The following is a 16,802-nucleotide window of genomic DNA, read 5'->3' on the forward strand; positions in this document are numbered from 1 at the left end:
GTGCAAGCGTTTGAAGTACCATTTTGCATTATTACTGACTGTTGGGCTTTTACGTCCAATACGTTTACGTCCGTTTCGACCATCTTCTTGTTTAGAAGTAGCTCCTATTCTAAATTACCCAACAATCCAGTACAGAAATGGTAAAGTTTGGACTCACGACACCCAGAACATCGCCTGTCTGAATTACTCTAAAACTCCTTTATCTGCCAAAAGTTCCGGTTTTCATTATTCCAACGAATCGAGCATTTTTGGGACAATGATCTTCGTGCAATGTTGAACAGAAACTATTCAGAGTTCGGTAAGTTAGCTTATGATGGGGTGTTCTATAAGTTTTGCGGTTCGATACCATTAAAAGGGGATCGCCCAAAAAGGTATTAGCATCAGTTTTTTGGGCTGCGAATGGAATTTTGTCAGCATTTTGAACATGGCAAAAATCCATGAATTAAAGTTCGAATTGTTGGAACATCCATCGTATTTACCAGATTTGACCCCTAGCGACTTCCATCTGTTGATGGATGACGTCATAACGGCTGTGGAAACGTGTTTTGAAGCCCTTCTAGTTTCTCACTTCAGGGATGGAATTTATAAATTGGAGTCTCCTCGGAACAAGTGTATTGATGTTCAGAGTGGCCATACGGAATAATACAGTTTGTTTCAAACCATAAAAATGTATCTTTCTTATCGAACAGCCTAGTAACAGACATGGTTAGTATGTTTTGTATCGTTTAGGCGAATCTTCCGAATTTATTCAAACCTTGAACAATGCACTGTTTGGCCTTTTTATGCCTTATTCAAACGAAATGGATCATTTAGCGGACTGCGCGAGATACTACCGTGATACTACATCAGAGATTCGTGGCCACAGCGACGTGTCATCACGCCAACCCTATCAGGACCTTCAAACAAAGTGACTCCGACCATCGATGCCGATTGTGTCCGATTTAATGGATTCCCAGTCCACCTTGGTTTTGGACCTCGGCAAGCGTGACTAGTTTCCTAGCATCATCGAATTGGCCTGATCGGTTGTTACTTTCCATTACCACTACCGCCCCGTAATCTCTTATCGTTTTCCTCTTCCTTTTCTATACCGGGAGTAACGTAAGGCGGAGCGGCGAAACTTCTGGGGATTCATGGTGAAAGTGTCCGTTACCGGTATCCGGTGTGCTGCTAATCGCCGTGCATTATCATTACGGTCTCATCCCCCCCCAGGAAGGTGGCCAGCGCCACGGCAACCCCGAATCGAATCGTAAAACAGCCCCAAACCGGGGGACATCAACAAAACGAATCACACTCAACCTCTTCCCGCCCCGCCCCGCGAAACTCACCGTGACTGTTACTGCCCGTTACCGAAATGTGTCTCCGTGTGTGTGCGTGCTACGACAGGATGGTTGCAATCGGATCCGCAAGCCAATGGAATCCCCAGCTGCCCCCAGCAGCAGCCCAGCCGTTTTATTGGATTAGCAGCTCCGGTGGTCCGGTGGTCGAGGTGGTGGTGGCGGTGGAGGTACCGTCGCCGTGCGCCGTGTGTTGCATCCGCAATCCGCAGCGCCACAAATCACTCCTTCCGCTGGGAGTGGCCTCCGCCTCTATTCCGGTGGCCGTTCCTCTTTCGGCTCGTTCGATTCTTTCGGGGTTTTCTTTTTCAAAATCTAATCCTTTCCGAGACCTTACACTAACCGTTCACAAACACACTGGCATAGGCATCACACGAACACACACACGCGCCGGCCACGAACACTACAGCTGGTACGCTGGCTGTGAACGGGATCTTTCACATTATTGGATCTGCGTCCCCAAAAATGAATCCCCCCCACTTTCGCTAGAAAACAAAGCACTGCCCCCCGATCCAACGTTTGCTACGATGTGTGGCTCCAAAAACAATCAACGCATGCTGTGTCCTGTCAGAACGCCAACTGTCACTGGTCACAGGTCGGTGGGGTTTTGTTGTTCGTCGTCGTGGGGTGAATATCGAAAGGGACGCCTTTCTGAAGTTCGCACCTTAAATTATCTGCCCCACCTGTTTGCTTACAGCCTCTCATCCTCTCTCTCGCTCCCTCGGTCGCTCTCGGTTTCTCTCTGTCGTGTCTCTCGACGCTCTATCTCTCTCTTGGCAGGTCCGATCTCTCCCGTTTGGTGTATAATTTATTACAATTGTCAATTAAGGACGAAAATATTATGTAATTTTCGCATCTCCCCCCCCACGCCCCCCACAAAGAGCAAACCTCATCTCACCCGTTCCCTCTCTCCCTCTCTCTTCTCTGGAGCTTTCTCTCGCTCTCACGAGCGCGCCCGGCGTGTCGTCATCACTGGATCGGTGGTTGTCGCCCTTCCGGGATGCTGCTGCTGCTCCCAGTCCCAGGATTCACTCTCACGACTCTCTCACTCACTCGGTCGCTCTCGCTCTATCACCCACTCGGCACGCACTGCCTCGAAGATGCCCATCCCGAGTGGTGTCGGACCAGCAGCAGCAGCAGCGATGGAGGGAGTTGGCCCCATCATCGACCACAGCTTCCCGTTTTCGCTGTGCGACTTGGCCACGGTCCAAGTAAGCCCACAGCGACTCACGAATTTCGCCGCAGAACTCGCTGCGACAGTGATGGGGGGCTTTCCTAACCTCACAAAAACCTCCCAATAGTAAGCCTACGACGGTACGGTGCCGATGCCTACTGCGCTCCTTCCTACTTTCTGCTGCAAAGTCCTTGAAATACGGGGCGTCTCCACCACCAACAACCACAACCCAGAAACTGTGGTCCTCTGACAAGAAAAGTTGGCGCCACCGATCACACACCAAGATGGCCACCGCCCACCGCAACGTCTTCCGTGGATCCGTGGGTGCGTCACGGGGAACGCCACTTTCGGCCAACGAAGACGCCAAATCCGCGAGTAAACCGAAAAAGGGCGCACCTTCACCCCTGCACACACACACAGACAGACGCGCGCGCCATTCACGTAACGCACGTAACGCTTCCCGTGTGTCCGACACCGGCCACACTGACAGGAAGTGGTGTCACCCGCGATCCTTGGCACTGGCTCTGCCAAGTTCTTAGTAGACAGTCCGGAACCGCAACGATTGCTCAGAATGCTCACTTCACACTGAAACGGCGGTCGCACGGTCTGCTGCTGCTGCTGCGTCCCCGTCGGGTCGGTGTGGTCAGAGCCGTCAGAGTGCGTCAGTGCCACAGAGGCCACAGCCAGAGACGTCCGTCCACGGCGAGAGTATAAATAGTTTTATTTATCTAGTTTGCCACCAGCGGACGTCGTCGTCGTCGTCGGTCGTGTGTCACTCGGTGATCGGGACGCCGAGCGCCATGTTGATGTCACGAGATATCAGCTCCACTACTCTCCCACACTGGGAGCGCACGGAGCCAGTTCTCTCCCGCACGCACGCACGCACTCTCTTCCATAATCTCTCTCTCGCTCCGTGTGATACGTGATAAGTTCCTTTTTATCAACTCCTTGCTCGCTGGTCCTTTCGCCAAAAAGAGAGCAAGTGGCCAGGAACCCGGGGTGGCAGATCGTCCCGTGCGTCCTGTGTCCTTTCCGCCCCCCCCCCCCGAAGCTCACTGGGCCAAATTAGCCCATTTTGGGCCCGCCGAACGCGCTGCATCGGCGAACGCGAGAGATGTAACGGTGGCCCGCAATCGGGGATGTCCGCCCATGCCTCTGTGTGTGTGTGTGTGCGAATGCCATCGTGTGTATGTAGGTTATTTGACGGGTGCGGCTGACGCTTCGGCTCACGGGGTTTCTTCGCCTTTGAGTTGGCTCTCCTTTTTTGTGGCCGTGCCTTTCCGAATGTTGCCCACATTATGCTCTCTCTCTCCCTCTCTCTTTCGTCGTCCTTCTTATTGCTCCTATCCCGCTGCCCAGCTCCGGATCAGCGGTACTTCCGGTGGGAAGGGTGTGCGCGCGAACCGAACGTCTTTCGGCGAGCTTCCGGGTAAGATGTTCCGCTCCTTAGATGCTTTCAATGGTGAAGGCGCGAAAAACCACCATCGGGGCTGGGACCGCCACTGGAATCGGTGTTGGTCGGGGTCGGTGGACCGGAAAGCGTTAACTGGCGCGACCGAAACGGTCTCAGGAACGAGGTGCAAGAACGGCGATTCGGCGTTTTGTTATTATGCAATGCTGCACAGCACCACAGTTTCGATTATAAGGATGACAGTGGCAGAGAAAGCTTTGATTGATTCGGAACATGTGCTCGGGACTGACTTTAATCTTCACTTGGCTGTCCAACGGGCGGCTCGGATTTTCCTTAATTTTTCCAAACACCATCCGCTCAGCGGAGTACGTAACTGTCGGCACTAGAAATTACATAACACCACAGCACCGTCTCACGGGCACCGTGCTGTGGGGTTGGAACTGGAACCGGAGTCGGAGACGACACGCAGCGGCGAAACCACCAACGCCAGGCCGTGCCGTGCGAGCCACGAATAGTAGACATTTTTGAAGAATTAAAAACTTCCCAACGAACGGCATTCCGCAGCGGCCCTTCGAGCGGGTCGAGCCGCCCCACCCACCCCCGGGGGAGCCCGAGCCGGGGAGGCGAGACCTTTGATCCTGGCCTCGCGCCGAGCCGAGACATTCCGCTCGGTTGCTCCGTCCGTCGAGTCCCACACCGACACCCCGACTTGGCCGAGCCCGGTGCTGGTGCTTTGGAATGTCTGCTTCCGTTACACACTTTCGCCGCGGCGGCGGCCGGAGTCCTTGCCGGTGTGTTGCTGCCGGCTGGCGCTGCAACTAGGCGGGTTCGGGCCAGCAGAACGGGCCACCCATTTGCCCTTTCGTAGGATGCGATGCTCAGTCGCTCAGTCTAACTTGGTTTAATGTGTTACATAATTCCTACATAATCTGGCCGGCTGTCTCCCCGTGTGCCTGTTATTGGTCGGCCGTTACTCTATCGACAAAGTGTAACGAAGGGGCCAAAATGCTTCAAAAGGTTTTAAATTTCCAGAGCAGCCTTTGAGCAGCAGAATCAAGGATCTACCCTGCTGTGTTTGTGCCGTGGTTGCTTTAATTCAGCCATGCCACTGTTAGGAGTCATTTTGAACATTCCTTCAACCTTGCACCTTCTGACCTACATTGGTCTTGATTTTTGTAGACCCTTTTTAGATAGAGAACAAGAACAGTTTTCGAAAATGACTCAAATAAAGGTGTTCATCGATGAACCGTACAAGTTCTACTCCGATGTGTGCCTTGCTCGTGGGCATTCTTTAGCGAAGGAAGCCCGATTGAATAAGGTGCGATCTGACCTTCTCTACTACAAACTACGCAAGGCAAGGCTGTGCCGAACCGAACTGTGTCTTTCATCATTTTTATAACGAAAAGTTCAAACTTGCATAAAAATAAATACACTCTTTTCAGCCCTTAAGGAGCGGCCCTTTGTTATGCCTGTGCGGTGCCGCACCTATTGTGCCACATTGGTTTTTTTGTCGCCCCGTCCTCGCACCGGTTAACAAAGCCCAACGTTCACTCTCTCTTCCCCCAAGAGAAGCGTGTGTTCCCGAGTGTCTGCTCCCCGGGAAGCCGGGAAGATTATCATTCTTCTGACTGGCGCACAACCTTTGACACACACACACACAGCGAGGGAGATGGTCCCGCAAATCAGCCGTTTCGCGGCGTTGAACGAAAGTTGCTGATTTTTCCCGGCATAAGTAGCCGTGAAGAGCCTTCCGCGTGATGGTAAGCAAATCAGCGACCGCTTACGTCCTCACGACACGACGACGACGACGCTTCGTCCTTCCGTGTTCGAGTGTGCAACGAACGGAACGGAGAACGGAGCTGGAAAAGTGTGGTCTTACGAACGGGAACGAGCCCATCGAACGGAAGGAAGGATAATGATAAGATTGAAGGCTCGCCAAAGGCACAACACCGCAACTGGCAAGCCAAGCGAGATGGAAGAATATAATAAGTAGTGCCGTGCACAGCCAAATGTTAGTGACGGAGTACTCGTCAGCCAGCGCGGGGTACTCTTGTGGAGGAGAACTTTTGGGGTTTGTGAAACAAATTTTTGGTCCCTGACGGGGAGATTTTGTCACATTATTATCCTTGCCTAAAGCAACCCGATGGCTAATTGTTTGGATATATTCCGTTGGCTCAGGTTTCAGCTTAAAGGTTTTGGTCAGGATCTACGGACGAGTCACGAGGGTTAGTATTTTTACTTTTGTTTCTTCAAAAGAAAGTTCAGCAATAGCAAACCAAAAGAGCTTGCTGAACAAGTTAGATACTTTGATTTGTGCTGATTATGGGTATCGTAGGTCGCTAGCCTCTTGAGAAACTAACGAATAATGGGGATACATTTCGGTGATCTAGAGGGTTAGTGGTTTGACCGGAAGAGATTGTCGGACACTTGACTGAAGTGTGGTAGTGCTTTTGTGACTACGGCTTGAGAGGAGCTACATTAGAAGCCGTTAGCCGATTGAGCGTTAATGTGTCGACTAGCGACTAGATAAATATTCCTTTTTCTTATGGGCTGTTCATCATCATCGTCGCATATATTAGCATATCCGTCTTTCCGCTTAATATATGCCTTAGTAGACTGAATTCTCAATTCGAGTTCAATATTTGGGTACCACACACACACGCACACAACCCAGGAGACAGTTCGGCTCAGCGTTTGCGACCCCGTCACTTGGACTCATCGATGTATTTCATGGTTTTTTTTATCGATCCTGCGAATATCCTCGCTCCGCACACACAGCGTAGCCCACAGGCGGAAGTCAGGCATTCTCGGCGAGATGAAAGCCCGCTGATCCGCTGCTCGTCAAACCGCCATCTGCCTTCCGCCCGTAACGCAATCATAACCCCTGCGCCGGCGATAAGCGAGAGTCCTTAAGACGTTCCGGTACTTAAAGGTACCTCGGTTCCCCCCAGCCCGACCCTCGCGGCGGGGCCTGCATGCTATCCTCGCTGTACCACGAGGACGAGGGCCAATGCGAAGAGCGGCCTGGCGGGCGAGGGTCACTGGAGATCACATTATCGTAATGAAAAACCATTGACCAGCCTAACCTGCCTCTGCATCGATCCACTTCAGAGCCGCGGCCGGCCAGGGCCGGAAATGGGGCGAGCGGAGTGAATGGGCAGCGAAAATACACACCACCCACACCCTTCCGGTGGTCCTGAGGGTGGTTCGTGCCTCAGCAGCCGCGGAGAGCGGCGAGTTCGATGCACTTTCGCGCGTGCGAAAGTGTGAAATGCTTGTGTGAACTTACCTTTGTTGCTTACCCATCGAAAGGACGAAAGCGGACAGCGCATAGTAAAAAAGCGACCCAACCGGTACACACAGTGTTCGACATTTTATTTACGTAAACTATCCACTCGGAGTGTAATTTGGCACAAAAATTTCCCGTTTGGCGATCAATGGCGATGATGGCGAGGAGTTCGTTGTTCGTTCTTCCGGATATCCGATAGAAAAGTAGGCTTCTCGGGAGCTCGTTGCTAAACGATTGCACGTACTCTATAATATTTACATCTAAAAACTCTGACTGGCGTCACTCGCGGTTTTCTAGCTAAGTCCTTATTATCTAATTAAAACCTTAAAAATACGATTAGGAACGACTTCCTGCGATTATTATTATTTGTACTGATTTACCGTAATTTACGGTTCCTGAATCTACCAACCTAGGTAAACCAAGTTATGAATCGAATTTCATCAAAACTTGCACAATGGTTGCTGGTCACCTGAGAAACCATGTGACAAAATTTGGTCCTTACAGGACGAGGGGAAGGAGGGGTCCCCATACAACCCCAATCCTTAAAATACGTCCTAGGGCAATATGGGTATCGTTTCTTAGGTTTTGGTGGTCTGTAAATCGATTGGTTTCACTTAAAAGCCTTTTCCTTCCTTCGTCCACCTATCACCACCCCTTATTCCATCCATCTTGAAGAAGTGTGATGTTGGGGGGATCTGCAAATCTGAGTCTGCTATTGGCAGACTGAACACCAAAGTATAAAAAACATTCGAAATCAAGCGCATCTGTGAAACTGTTATGACGCTTTGCAATACCCGATTATATTTTTTGGAGAGGATGGGTATCATTTCAATATTAATCCTTAATCCCCTGACAGGTGAGGAAACAGCTAATAAAGTGAGTTCAATGAACTATTACGCCTATCGGCTCATGATTCGCTTGGACACAGAAAACAGTATTTTGAAATGTCGCACGCTCTTCCTGTGCACTCCACTGTACGCGAAGATTGAGTCAGAAAGACTTCTGTACTTAAGGACTGCTGCTGCTCGAAGACGAAAACAAGGAGACAGTACGAAGTCTGTCGGGGCAGCTAGTTACGTTACCCGTTACGTTACGTTAGGTTACGTTACGTCACGTTACGTCACGTTACGTTTTTGAAAACCCAGTTAGTCTAGCAACCGTCAGGTGGCGCGCTACTGCTATAAACTTTTCCATAATTATGGCAACGTTGCCATAAATTTATAGCAACGTAACGTTACAAAGTTTTCCATAATTATAGCAACATAACACTCTAAACTTTTCCATAATTATAGCAACGTCCTGCTATAAACTTTTCCATAATTATAGCAACGCACCGCTATAAACTTTTCCACGATAGAAACTCGCTCGCAGCGCCACCTAGGAGTGAGAGCAGGCCATCGGTCAGGTCTGAAAAACATAGAATTCAGTACAGGGTGTTGCAAAAGTGTGTGATGATTTCGAACAATGACAAATCATCATAATCTAATAGGATTTATTTATTTATTTGCTCTATTCACACTTACCGGCGGCTTCGTGGGACAATCGGCTATCAGATGGTCCGGGCTTTTGCAATGATGGCATCGCTTCGGCAGTGGGCCTAGTGCACATTTCGACGCAATGTGGTTCGAGAACTCCCCACAATTGTAGCACCTAACATTATTATTAACAGTTAATCCTTCTGTTCTGTCTGAAAATCGACGGTCCACGAGTCTTACCTGACTTTCCGGAACTTGCGCTTCTTGCTGTACGGCCGGAAGTCGCTGCCTTTGAGCGGTTCGGCGTGCGCCGGCCCGTACACGCTCGTCGCCTCGTAGCCCTTCCGCGTTAGCTTCGACTCAAACTCAACCTCTTCGTTTTCGCCCAGCGACCGGAAGCCACCCATTTGGATCACGCTCTGCCAAAGACGAAACCATCAACGATCAACCGTCCCGGAGGTCCCTTTGCCACCCCATATTACCTGATGGACGAACACTTCCTGGCCGCCATCGTCCGGCGTGATGAAGCCCCAGCCCTTGACCACGTTGAACCATTTGCAGCGCCCTCTCCGTGGCCCGACGTGCTGCTGGTGGTGTCCTGTAACGAAGAGAGGGGGGGAGAGAGGGACCAAGAGGTCACAAAATCGCGGCTTACTGTCTCAGTCACGTCATGGGCCAGGCGCGGCCGCGACCACTTTCTCGAAAGCGGTTTTTGGCGCGTCCCTACACCGGACGGAACGGGTTTTGATTGAAATGGATCCTTTTTTGTGTTCCGGGGTCTAACGGTACACCCCACCAGCTGCCCCGTCCACCCATCTGACAGCCAACCATCAACTCGCGTCATTCAATTTCGCATTTTTTCGTGTTTTTCTTCGGAAAAGGATCGGCAGGACTACGACAAGGTAACGAAGGCCCCCGGGGAGGCGCACTTGCTCCGCGCCGTCGGTCCGAATCCTTGCGGTGCGCGATCCCGTTTCTCACAAAATAAGGGCAGAAAGGACGAACCTGGGTCCCGGGGTCCATCCATTGTTGCGAAGCCCGGGCCCGGAAACCTGTCCGGAGTGCCGAACCCGGCGGCGGCTTATTAGGTCTAATGCTTGGCAACTCCGGAGAGGTCCCGGAGAGGTCCCGGTGTGTTTACACGCATGTGAATAAATTATGATTAGAAACGCATTAGTGTGGCGTGCGCGCGCGCGCACACACATCCGTCTTCGGTCCTCGGTTGCGCTCTTTCTCTCCCACCGGCCGGGCGGAGTCCATCCTTGTCTGCCCAGCACACGGGCGGGAAAGCATCCCATTGTTGTATGGGCAGGGATTTTCACTTTTTTCCCCGTTGAAGTGAGTGAAAAGTGGACCGAAAAGCGCCGAAACACAACCTTTCGAACCCGCAGAAGACTTCGGGAGACGAGGGGACAGGTCTCTAATTTTCCTAATAAAGGATTATGCAAATGAAGCGAGCCCCGGGCCGGCCGCGGAGTGGTAACAGTTTCCACGGAGACGTGTTGCTGCTCTCGTTTGCCGTTTCCTTTCTTGAGATTCCGTGATCCGATGCTCCCGGGGACCTCTCCGGAATTCCCGCGGTTGTTTGTGTTCCGATCCGGACTCCTTTCTTGTTCTGCTCATCCGGAAGAAAGGCGCGAGGAAAGAGTGTCTTGGCGGGAACAGGGAGCAACATAAAAGGAGCGATTCGAAGGTAATGATAGAGGCGTATCAATTGTTCCTAATTTGAATCCGAACCCGATGTCGAGGGAGATTACTTCCATAAATCATGCTCCGCAGAGGCGCAGTCGAGGTTGTGACACGCATTTTTTAATCCATTTATGGAGCCATCCAGGTCTGCTCAGAAACGTCTTTCTTCTGGACTTCTGTTTTGGGTTAACTTTTGATGGCTCAACTGAAAAGTTGATCTGATATTGTATTTGTTTTGTACTTTACTGTTAGAAATGTCAGCTTCGTCTCAAAAAGGGAAGATATAACGTTGACTTAACGAAACTGCAGTCAATATCTGCAAAGGCACCAGCACTGAAGATGAATTCGATAAAATAATTAATTGCCTTTGCATTTAAAGAACTAATCTTGGCGCATTGCCTGACCAACTGTCCCTGATACCTGAACGCATCTTAATTTGAAGGGAATGAAAATAAATGCCTTGTCCCCGCTTGATCTTTCGAAGGTCCCGAAGGTCGTTTCATACTGCAAAAGCTCAACGACCTCTGGCCGCTCACTTCCGGAAACTGTGCCCTTATTTCGGTCCCCTTCGAAGAAGACGGAAGGCGTCTTACGGACCAAAAATAGAGAATCCGAAAGTGCACGTGTCTCTGCAGGGCCCGCGCAGTGACCTCTGGCCCTTCACACGGTACCGGGACGCATTCTCCTCCGGTTCGCTGTGGCTCACCTTCGTGATCCTCAGAAACTATCGTCTCCTCAAGGGGTCGCTCCTCGAGGCCGGCGGTCTGTCGAGTCGTATCCTTCGCCATGGTCGCCACGGACCGGAAGTAGCGCAGTAGCCGGCGCACTTGGCCTGTTTACGTTGCCCGCGTGATGGAATTCGAAAAATGCACCGAATGCGAACGGTAAACAAACGCCGCGCGTGTCACGAAAGAAGCACACACACACAAACAAACGCGCGGAACACTATCAAAGAAGGCCACACACTCGAAACGTCACACTCTCTGTCGCTGTTGCGCAGTTACCAAAAGACCTCCGCTTTCCGTTTCGCTTTCACATTTTATCTCTCTCTCCCCTTCACACACGCACGGGAGTACGCACGCACTAAGCCGCTCCGTGCATCTTTCGGACACTTTCCTCACCGCTCTTGGGTCGACTTCTTCGCTCTCGTTCACACTCGCACGTGCAACAAAGGTACCGCCGCGGCCGCCCAAAAGTGGTGCGTAAACGCACGCGATGTTGTCACGAGGCCGCGTGAAATCCGAATGGCGGTCGGGTTGGCACGGCCGAAGCGCCTTCTCCGCATGTTTCTGTGCGCGTCTGTGTGCGTGCTTATGTGTGTGCGAGACAAGGACGTGCGTGCGTCTCGCTCCATCCGGTGCGTAGCTCCCTCAGCAGCACGTGGCGTGCGATTGGGTCGGTCGCGGGTCGCGAATGAGTACGGCTTCGGGTTTTACGGAAGGGCCGCCCTCCTGCTTGGACACGGCGCGGAAGGACCGTTATCTCTCGGCAAGACCTGCGCCGCTTTCGTCGACGGTGGTGTCTCACAACACAAGACTCTCCCTTTCATTCCGTGGCGTTATGCTGCAAGTTATGCTGCATACATTCCACACATACCCGAGACTCTAGAGAATCTTTGAGTATTCCAGTGAAAGTCTTTCTCCTAAACTTTCCGCCCAAAAGCGGAAGAACCCCACATGTTTCGCGGCCTCCAAAAATAGGCCAAATGCACTCCGAAGGCCTGCAACAACTGCGACACTCCGCGTCTGTGGTCTGTGGCTGCCTTGAATTGAACTAAATCTCCTCACTAAATCACCACCCCATTCTATGCGGGAACCGCGACATCTCCAGATGCCGACCAACACAAACACACACACACACACGTGAGCGGCCATGGTGGGTCCAACATTACGCACCAACATAGCGTCATGGCCCCCCCTCGACGATCGACGTCCGCGAGAGAGAGAAGGGACGAGACGGATGTTTTGGTGTGGCAGAATTAAGATTACGCACCGTTCCACTTCCGCCACGGTCGATCGGTTCGGTTTGTTGTTGATCGAGTTTGTTTTGGTTCCGAGCGTCGTGTTGTTGTTGTCGCCTTGGTGGTCGCCGAGATTTGCGCAATGGCCCGAAAAGTGGCACAACCGAAGACGCGTGGCGGCGAACGGTTCGCAGGTAATTCGCAGGTCAAGCGAAAAACCCACATCCTGGTCGGGCGCAGAAGTGAAAGTTGCTGTGAGAATGTCCTTCGAGGAGCGATGTTTGCGGCGGCCGTACGTAAGATTAGCTTGCTGTTGATCATCTTAGCCATGCTAATGGGTTTGAAATCATGGCTGAAGCATGGGTAATATTTCCTGCTGATGATGAATTTGAGCGGCGCGAAACAAACTATAGCTGAAGCTTCAAGTTATCGGTTTTTTACATCTAACGTCTTCGTTTTGCTCGGTATTAAAGCAACTAGAACAGATTTAAACAATAATAAAACAGTTAATTTAAGAAAAGCTTAATTAATAAAACTTGATGAATATATGAATCATTCATGAAGGACAGCGTGTGATTGGTCAAGATCACCACTCTACAACAGACTCAAAAGGCTCGCGTAGTCATGCAGTACCTCGGGGAAGTTGATAATAAGTTGCTATGAAGGCAAGTTTAAGTATCGAAAAAGACCCTAATCAATTTCACACAATTAGCTGAATTATTCAAAACAATCTGGCAATGTTTGGCAATGTTGTCAGCGTGAATTGCGACAACAAAGCTTGGTTTTGCGTCAGTGGAATTCAGATTGTTCAAAATATGTATCGCATGCCTGGCAATGACACCAAAAAATAGCAGAAATAATATTTATAAGTCTTAAAAGAGGTTTGCGGGTTGATTTTTGATTGGTAAAATCCGTTTTCATCCTCCTATTGCATAACATATTTTCTTTTGTTGAATTAAACTTTGGTTCGCCAGCTAAAGTATATAGATTCCAATCCACTGTTCTATAGTTTATAGGCCCAACATGTTCTAATCATCTTGTCATGCCATCCAATTCAATGCCGCCATTTCAATATCAATCTCTACCGATTGGATGGCCTTTCTTCAAAGAAGAGACATACAACTAAAGGAAACCGCTAGAAAGTTCCTCAAAGGATATGCCGCCCAGCCCGCGGTTCGTCTCGACACCATCACTTCCTGAAGCCCGTTTGATGCCGCCACAAGATCACTTACAAGCTTTGGCGGCTCCCCGAACGGTGTCGGTTTTTCCTTTTCCGGTGCCGAAAAGTATGCGACAGTTTGAGCTCACCGATCGGAGACGGAACCCGTGACCCAATTTCAATATTCTGAGGGCGACACGTGTCACCCTCATCGGCAACGCATCGGCCGGGCGATCCGATATGCGTGCATGCAAATCGGGACTCTCGGACCCTGGTCCGCAATTGATTTCGCCCTAATTGACACTTGCGAACGGCGCCACGGCGCCTGTCAATCAATGTCCGAATTATCGAGAGTTAACGGAAACACCGGAATTAACGGGCACCGGGCGGTCCGTTCCGATCCTAATCCCCGATCCGGGCTGACCACCCTCGGTGGGCTTCTCATTTGCAAACGGCCGTTGCCGGCCGCGGGAACATAATCCAAAATCGGGAACCGGACTGGAGAATGGAGAATTTGTTATGATTTTGTTTTCGGATTGGCATTGTGTTGGACCGGATTTTTTTCCGTTTGCGTTTTGCTGGGGTTCAAACACCCCACGTCGATCGGCTGCTAATGCGATGATATGAAAATATTGCCCAAAAACGCAATACAAATAAAAAATTAACCTCCTGCGCGCGTGACCAGCACGAGCCTTGGAAAGAAGGCCTGATTTCGGATTTTGATTGAACGAACGAGAGAGAGAGAGCACGACAGAGGGAAAGATAGGACGCCCGAAAGGACGTCTTTTGAAATCCAGGATTGCAGGATGCGGAACGGCACGGGCCATCGGACCGTAAACGGCCGATGGCCGGTCGAAATGGTCTGTTTAATCCGCTTTTGCACTCGGTTGCCGTCTGGGATGCGCCCGTGGGTCTGCAAAGGACTCGCAAAGGACCCGGTGTGTGTGCGGCAGCTGGTGACCGGGACCGGGTGGGGTGGTTATTGAACTGTTCCGAAATCGGTTTTCGATGCCCTCAGCGTTTGGTGTGTGTGTTTGTGTCATCTACCGTTCCGTGGGCGAGTGACGATTTATATGATGAAAAGTTGATCAATTTGTTCTTTTATTACGTTCAAGCTGACCGTGCCTCGTCCACAGAACTTCGGTCGGAACCGAGTCGTCGGTTTCGGAAGCGAAAGATGCCAGTTCAAACCCTCACAGTATATCGAATTGAGTGCAATACTTTAAATTGGTATAATAATAATTAGATTCTATACTCTTTTCTCACATTTCTTCTCATTTTCTTGTAGCGTTTTCGGCCCATTTGCATTTGTTTTCCGCATCGAACACAATGGTAAGACACACAGGCAGTAAAATATTGAAGCTTCTCGTTGTAAAGTTAAACAAAATAATCACAGTTTAGTGTTCGCAGGATTAGAACGGCGTAGGAACTGTGTTAGCCACAGAAAGAACTGTCCAGCCATTTTGCTTTCCCTTTCGGGCTTCGATAAATATTGGAAGTGGTCGTGCGCATGTGCGCGCTTAGAAAGAAAAGGACGACGCAGAATACACCTTTTATCGACGTCGGTGGAAGGTAATGGCTCTATGAACGCAAAATGTAGCAAATGCATTGCTTTATGCCTTGCGTTTCGTTGTTCATAAAAGTTCCTTAGAGTAAAAGGAGGCAAAAAACATCGTACAAACGCTTAAAGAAGGGCAATGCACTTGCTTAGAACACAGAATAATTTTCCAATGGTACAACCTACGTTGAATACAGTCAAAAGTAAAGTGTAAAGTGTAATAAAACATTCCTGCCTCGTTTCGCGTTTGTTCTGGAACATTCTGGTTTCTTGTTTGGTGTCCAAAAGAAAACATACTTTCCAAGTCACTAAAGTTAGGGAATCGCCACCACGACTTTGGCCATGAAAACCCAAACCCCAGCTTTCCGTGTGTTTTCCCAACCCAACAGTCTTGCGATCCCTACCGGTCTCCGATGAGTCACGTGCCTTCGAGGATTCGTCTCCAGCTTGTCCGATGACCGCAACACAAACAATTGCCCAATAGTTGCTGACACTTTACACTTTACCAGCATCAGCCTTGGGTGGTGACATCTTCATCGATCATTTTCCTTCACAAACGTCCCTTTGGCAAACCAAACAAACTCTCCCCTCATTTCGACGGGCGGTTTCTGGTTCACGAGTGGCCCAAAATTAGGAATATATTCGAAACTTTGAAGTGTCTTGTCGGCCCGCGGTTCGAAGCCATTTTGTTTCTGACGGCCCGTGGCAGGGTTGTGCCCAAAAAAGGAACGGGAAGGATAAAAAACGGACTCTCCACCGTCGTGATTGGCCCGTTTTTTAGCTCGATTCGATCGAACCGTGCTTCAAACGTGCTCGAGCGGAGGCCGAACTTCAACTTTGGGCCGGTCGAACGTCAAGATTCGCTGCGCTGCGAGAGGGTGAGGGTTTCGATCGGTTCTCTCCCCTCGGTACAGGCGTTCCGGCGGCCCGCAGGACCCCTGCTAATGCGACGGCACGGTAGGGATCGAATGTTTTAAAGGGATGCAAATACCCTCCCCGGTCCATCCCGGTCATCGATTCGTTTATCGGCTGCCATCTGATGCGTGCGTTCGAAGGGTGCAAAATGGAAGTCCGGAACGGACGAACACGGGGAACTGCGAAGGGCCGTGCGGGGAGAACAAACCGCCTTCGGCCTCCAGTGAGTAGGTGCGTGGAATGGTGTGAACAGTTGAAACGAGATGTGTTCTGTTAACGTCCCAAGTGAATATTGAAACGCAGCAAACCTTCGGCTGCCACAAATTTGTCTGAAGATATTATCAAAATATTTGAAAAGAACAACTGTGACTTAATATTTTTTAAAATGGTGGACAGGTTTCATACAGCTTCAGACAAAACTTCATACAGCAACAGACAAACACAGCATTTGTAAATAAGGTATATCAAAGGCTGTGGAGCGTGATAGACGTCTGCAGAAAGTGCACAAACCAACGTACTGAAATACGAACGATACGACTAAACAAATATGAAATTCAAAAGAGATGCAAAAATAGGAGTGCTAGAAACTTATCTTTTCGTCTTTTGATGTTCTCTACGGTCAATCCACCTAATTGATCTATTTCTATGTTATGTTTCTAGCTATTCTATATGTTAAAATTGTTTGTTAAAAACGGCAAACATTGAAAAACATTGAACGTTGATTGAAAGCTAAGATTGTAAAATTACAATCGGAAATTAGAATCGTTTGAACAGATAATATAATAGCCCGCCTCGAGTTTCGAATTAAAAAGTCAAGCGTAGATTGAGGATTGAAATT

The 16,802-nt window shown here is 50.0% G+C and overlaps 1 protein-coding gene across 1 annotated transcript; it reads right to left on the minus strand.

Annotated features, from left to right (window-relative positions):
* Positions 1-8,609: 8,609 nt before the first annotated feature.
* On the minus strand, positions 8,610-11,160 carry LOC128267066 (protein lin-28 homolog). The gene is made up of 5 exons (XM_053003857.1): positions 11,079-11,160; positions 9,166-9,281; positions 8,924-9,102; positions 8,732-8,858; positions 8,610-8,615 (listed from the first exon to the last, which is right to left on the minus strand). The coding sequence occupies exons 1-5, from the start codon at positions 11,158-11,160 to the stop codon at positions 8,610-8,612; spliced, it is 510 nt and encodes a 169-aa protein (XP_052859817.1).
* Between the last annotated feature and the right edge of the window lie 5,642 nt (positions 11,161-16,802).

Source organism: Anopheles cruzii, chromosome 2 (genome assembly GCF_943734635.1).
Source record: "Anopheles cruzii chromosome 2, idAnoCruzAS_RS32_06, whole genome shotgun sequence".
NCBI classification, from domain to species: domain Eukaryota; kingdom Metazoa; phylum Arthropoda; class Insecta; order Diptera; family Culicidae; genus Anopheles; species Anopheles cruzii.

Bases quoted from the DNA above. Each gene is read 5' to 3' on its own strand.
- LOC128267066 (XM_053003857.1), bottom strand. From the start codon at position 11,160: ATGGCGAAGGATACGACTCGACAGACCGCCGGCCTCGAGGAGCGACCC. The intron at 9,103-9,165 runs GTAATATGGGGT...CGTCTTTGGCAG, and splicing joins AGGAAGTGTTCGTCCATCAG to AGCGTGATCCAAATGGGTGG. The intron at 8,859-8,923 runs GTAAGACTCGTG...TAATAATGTTAG, and splicing joins CGCAAGTTCCGGAAAGTCAG to GTGCTACAATTGTGGGGAGT.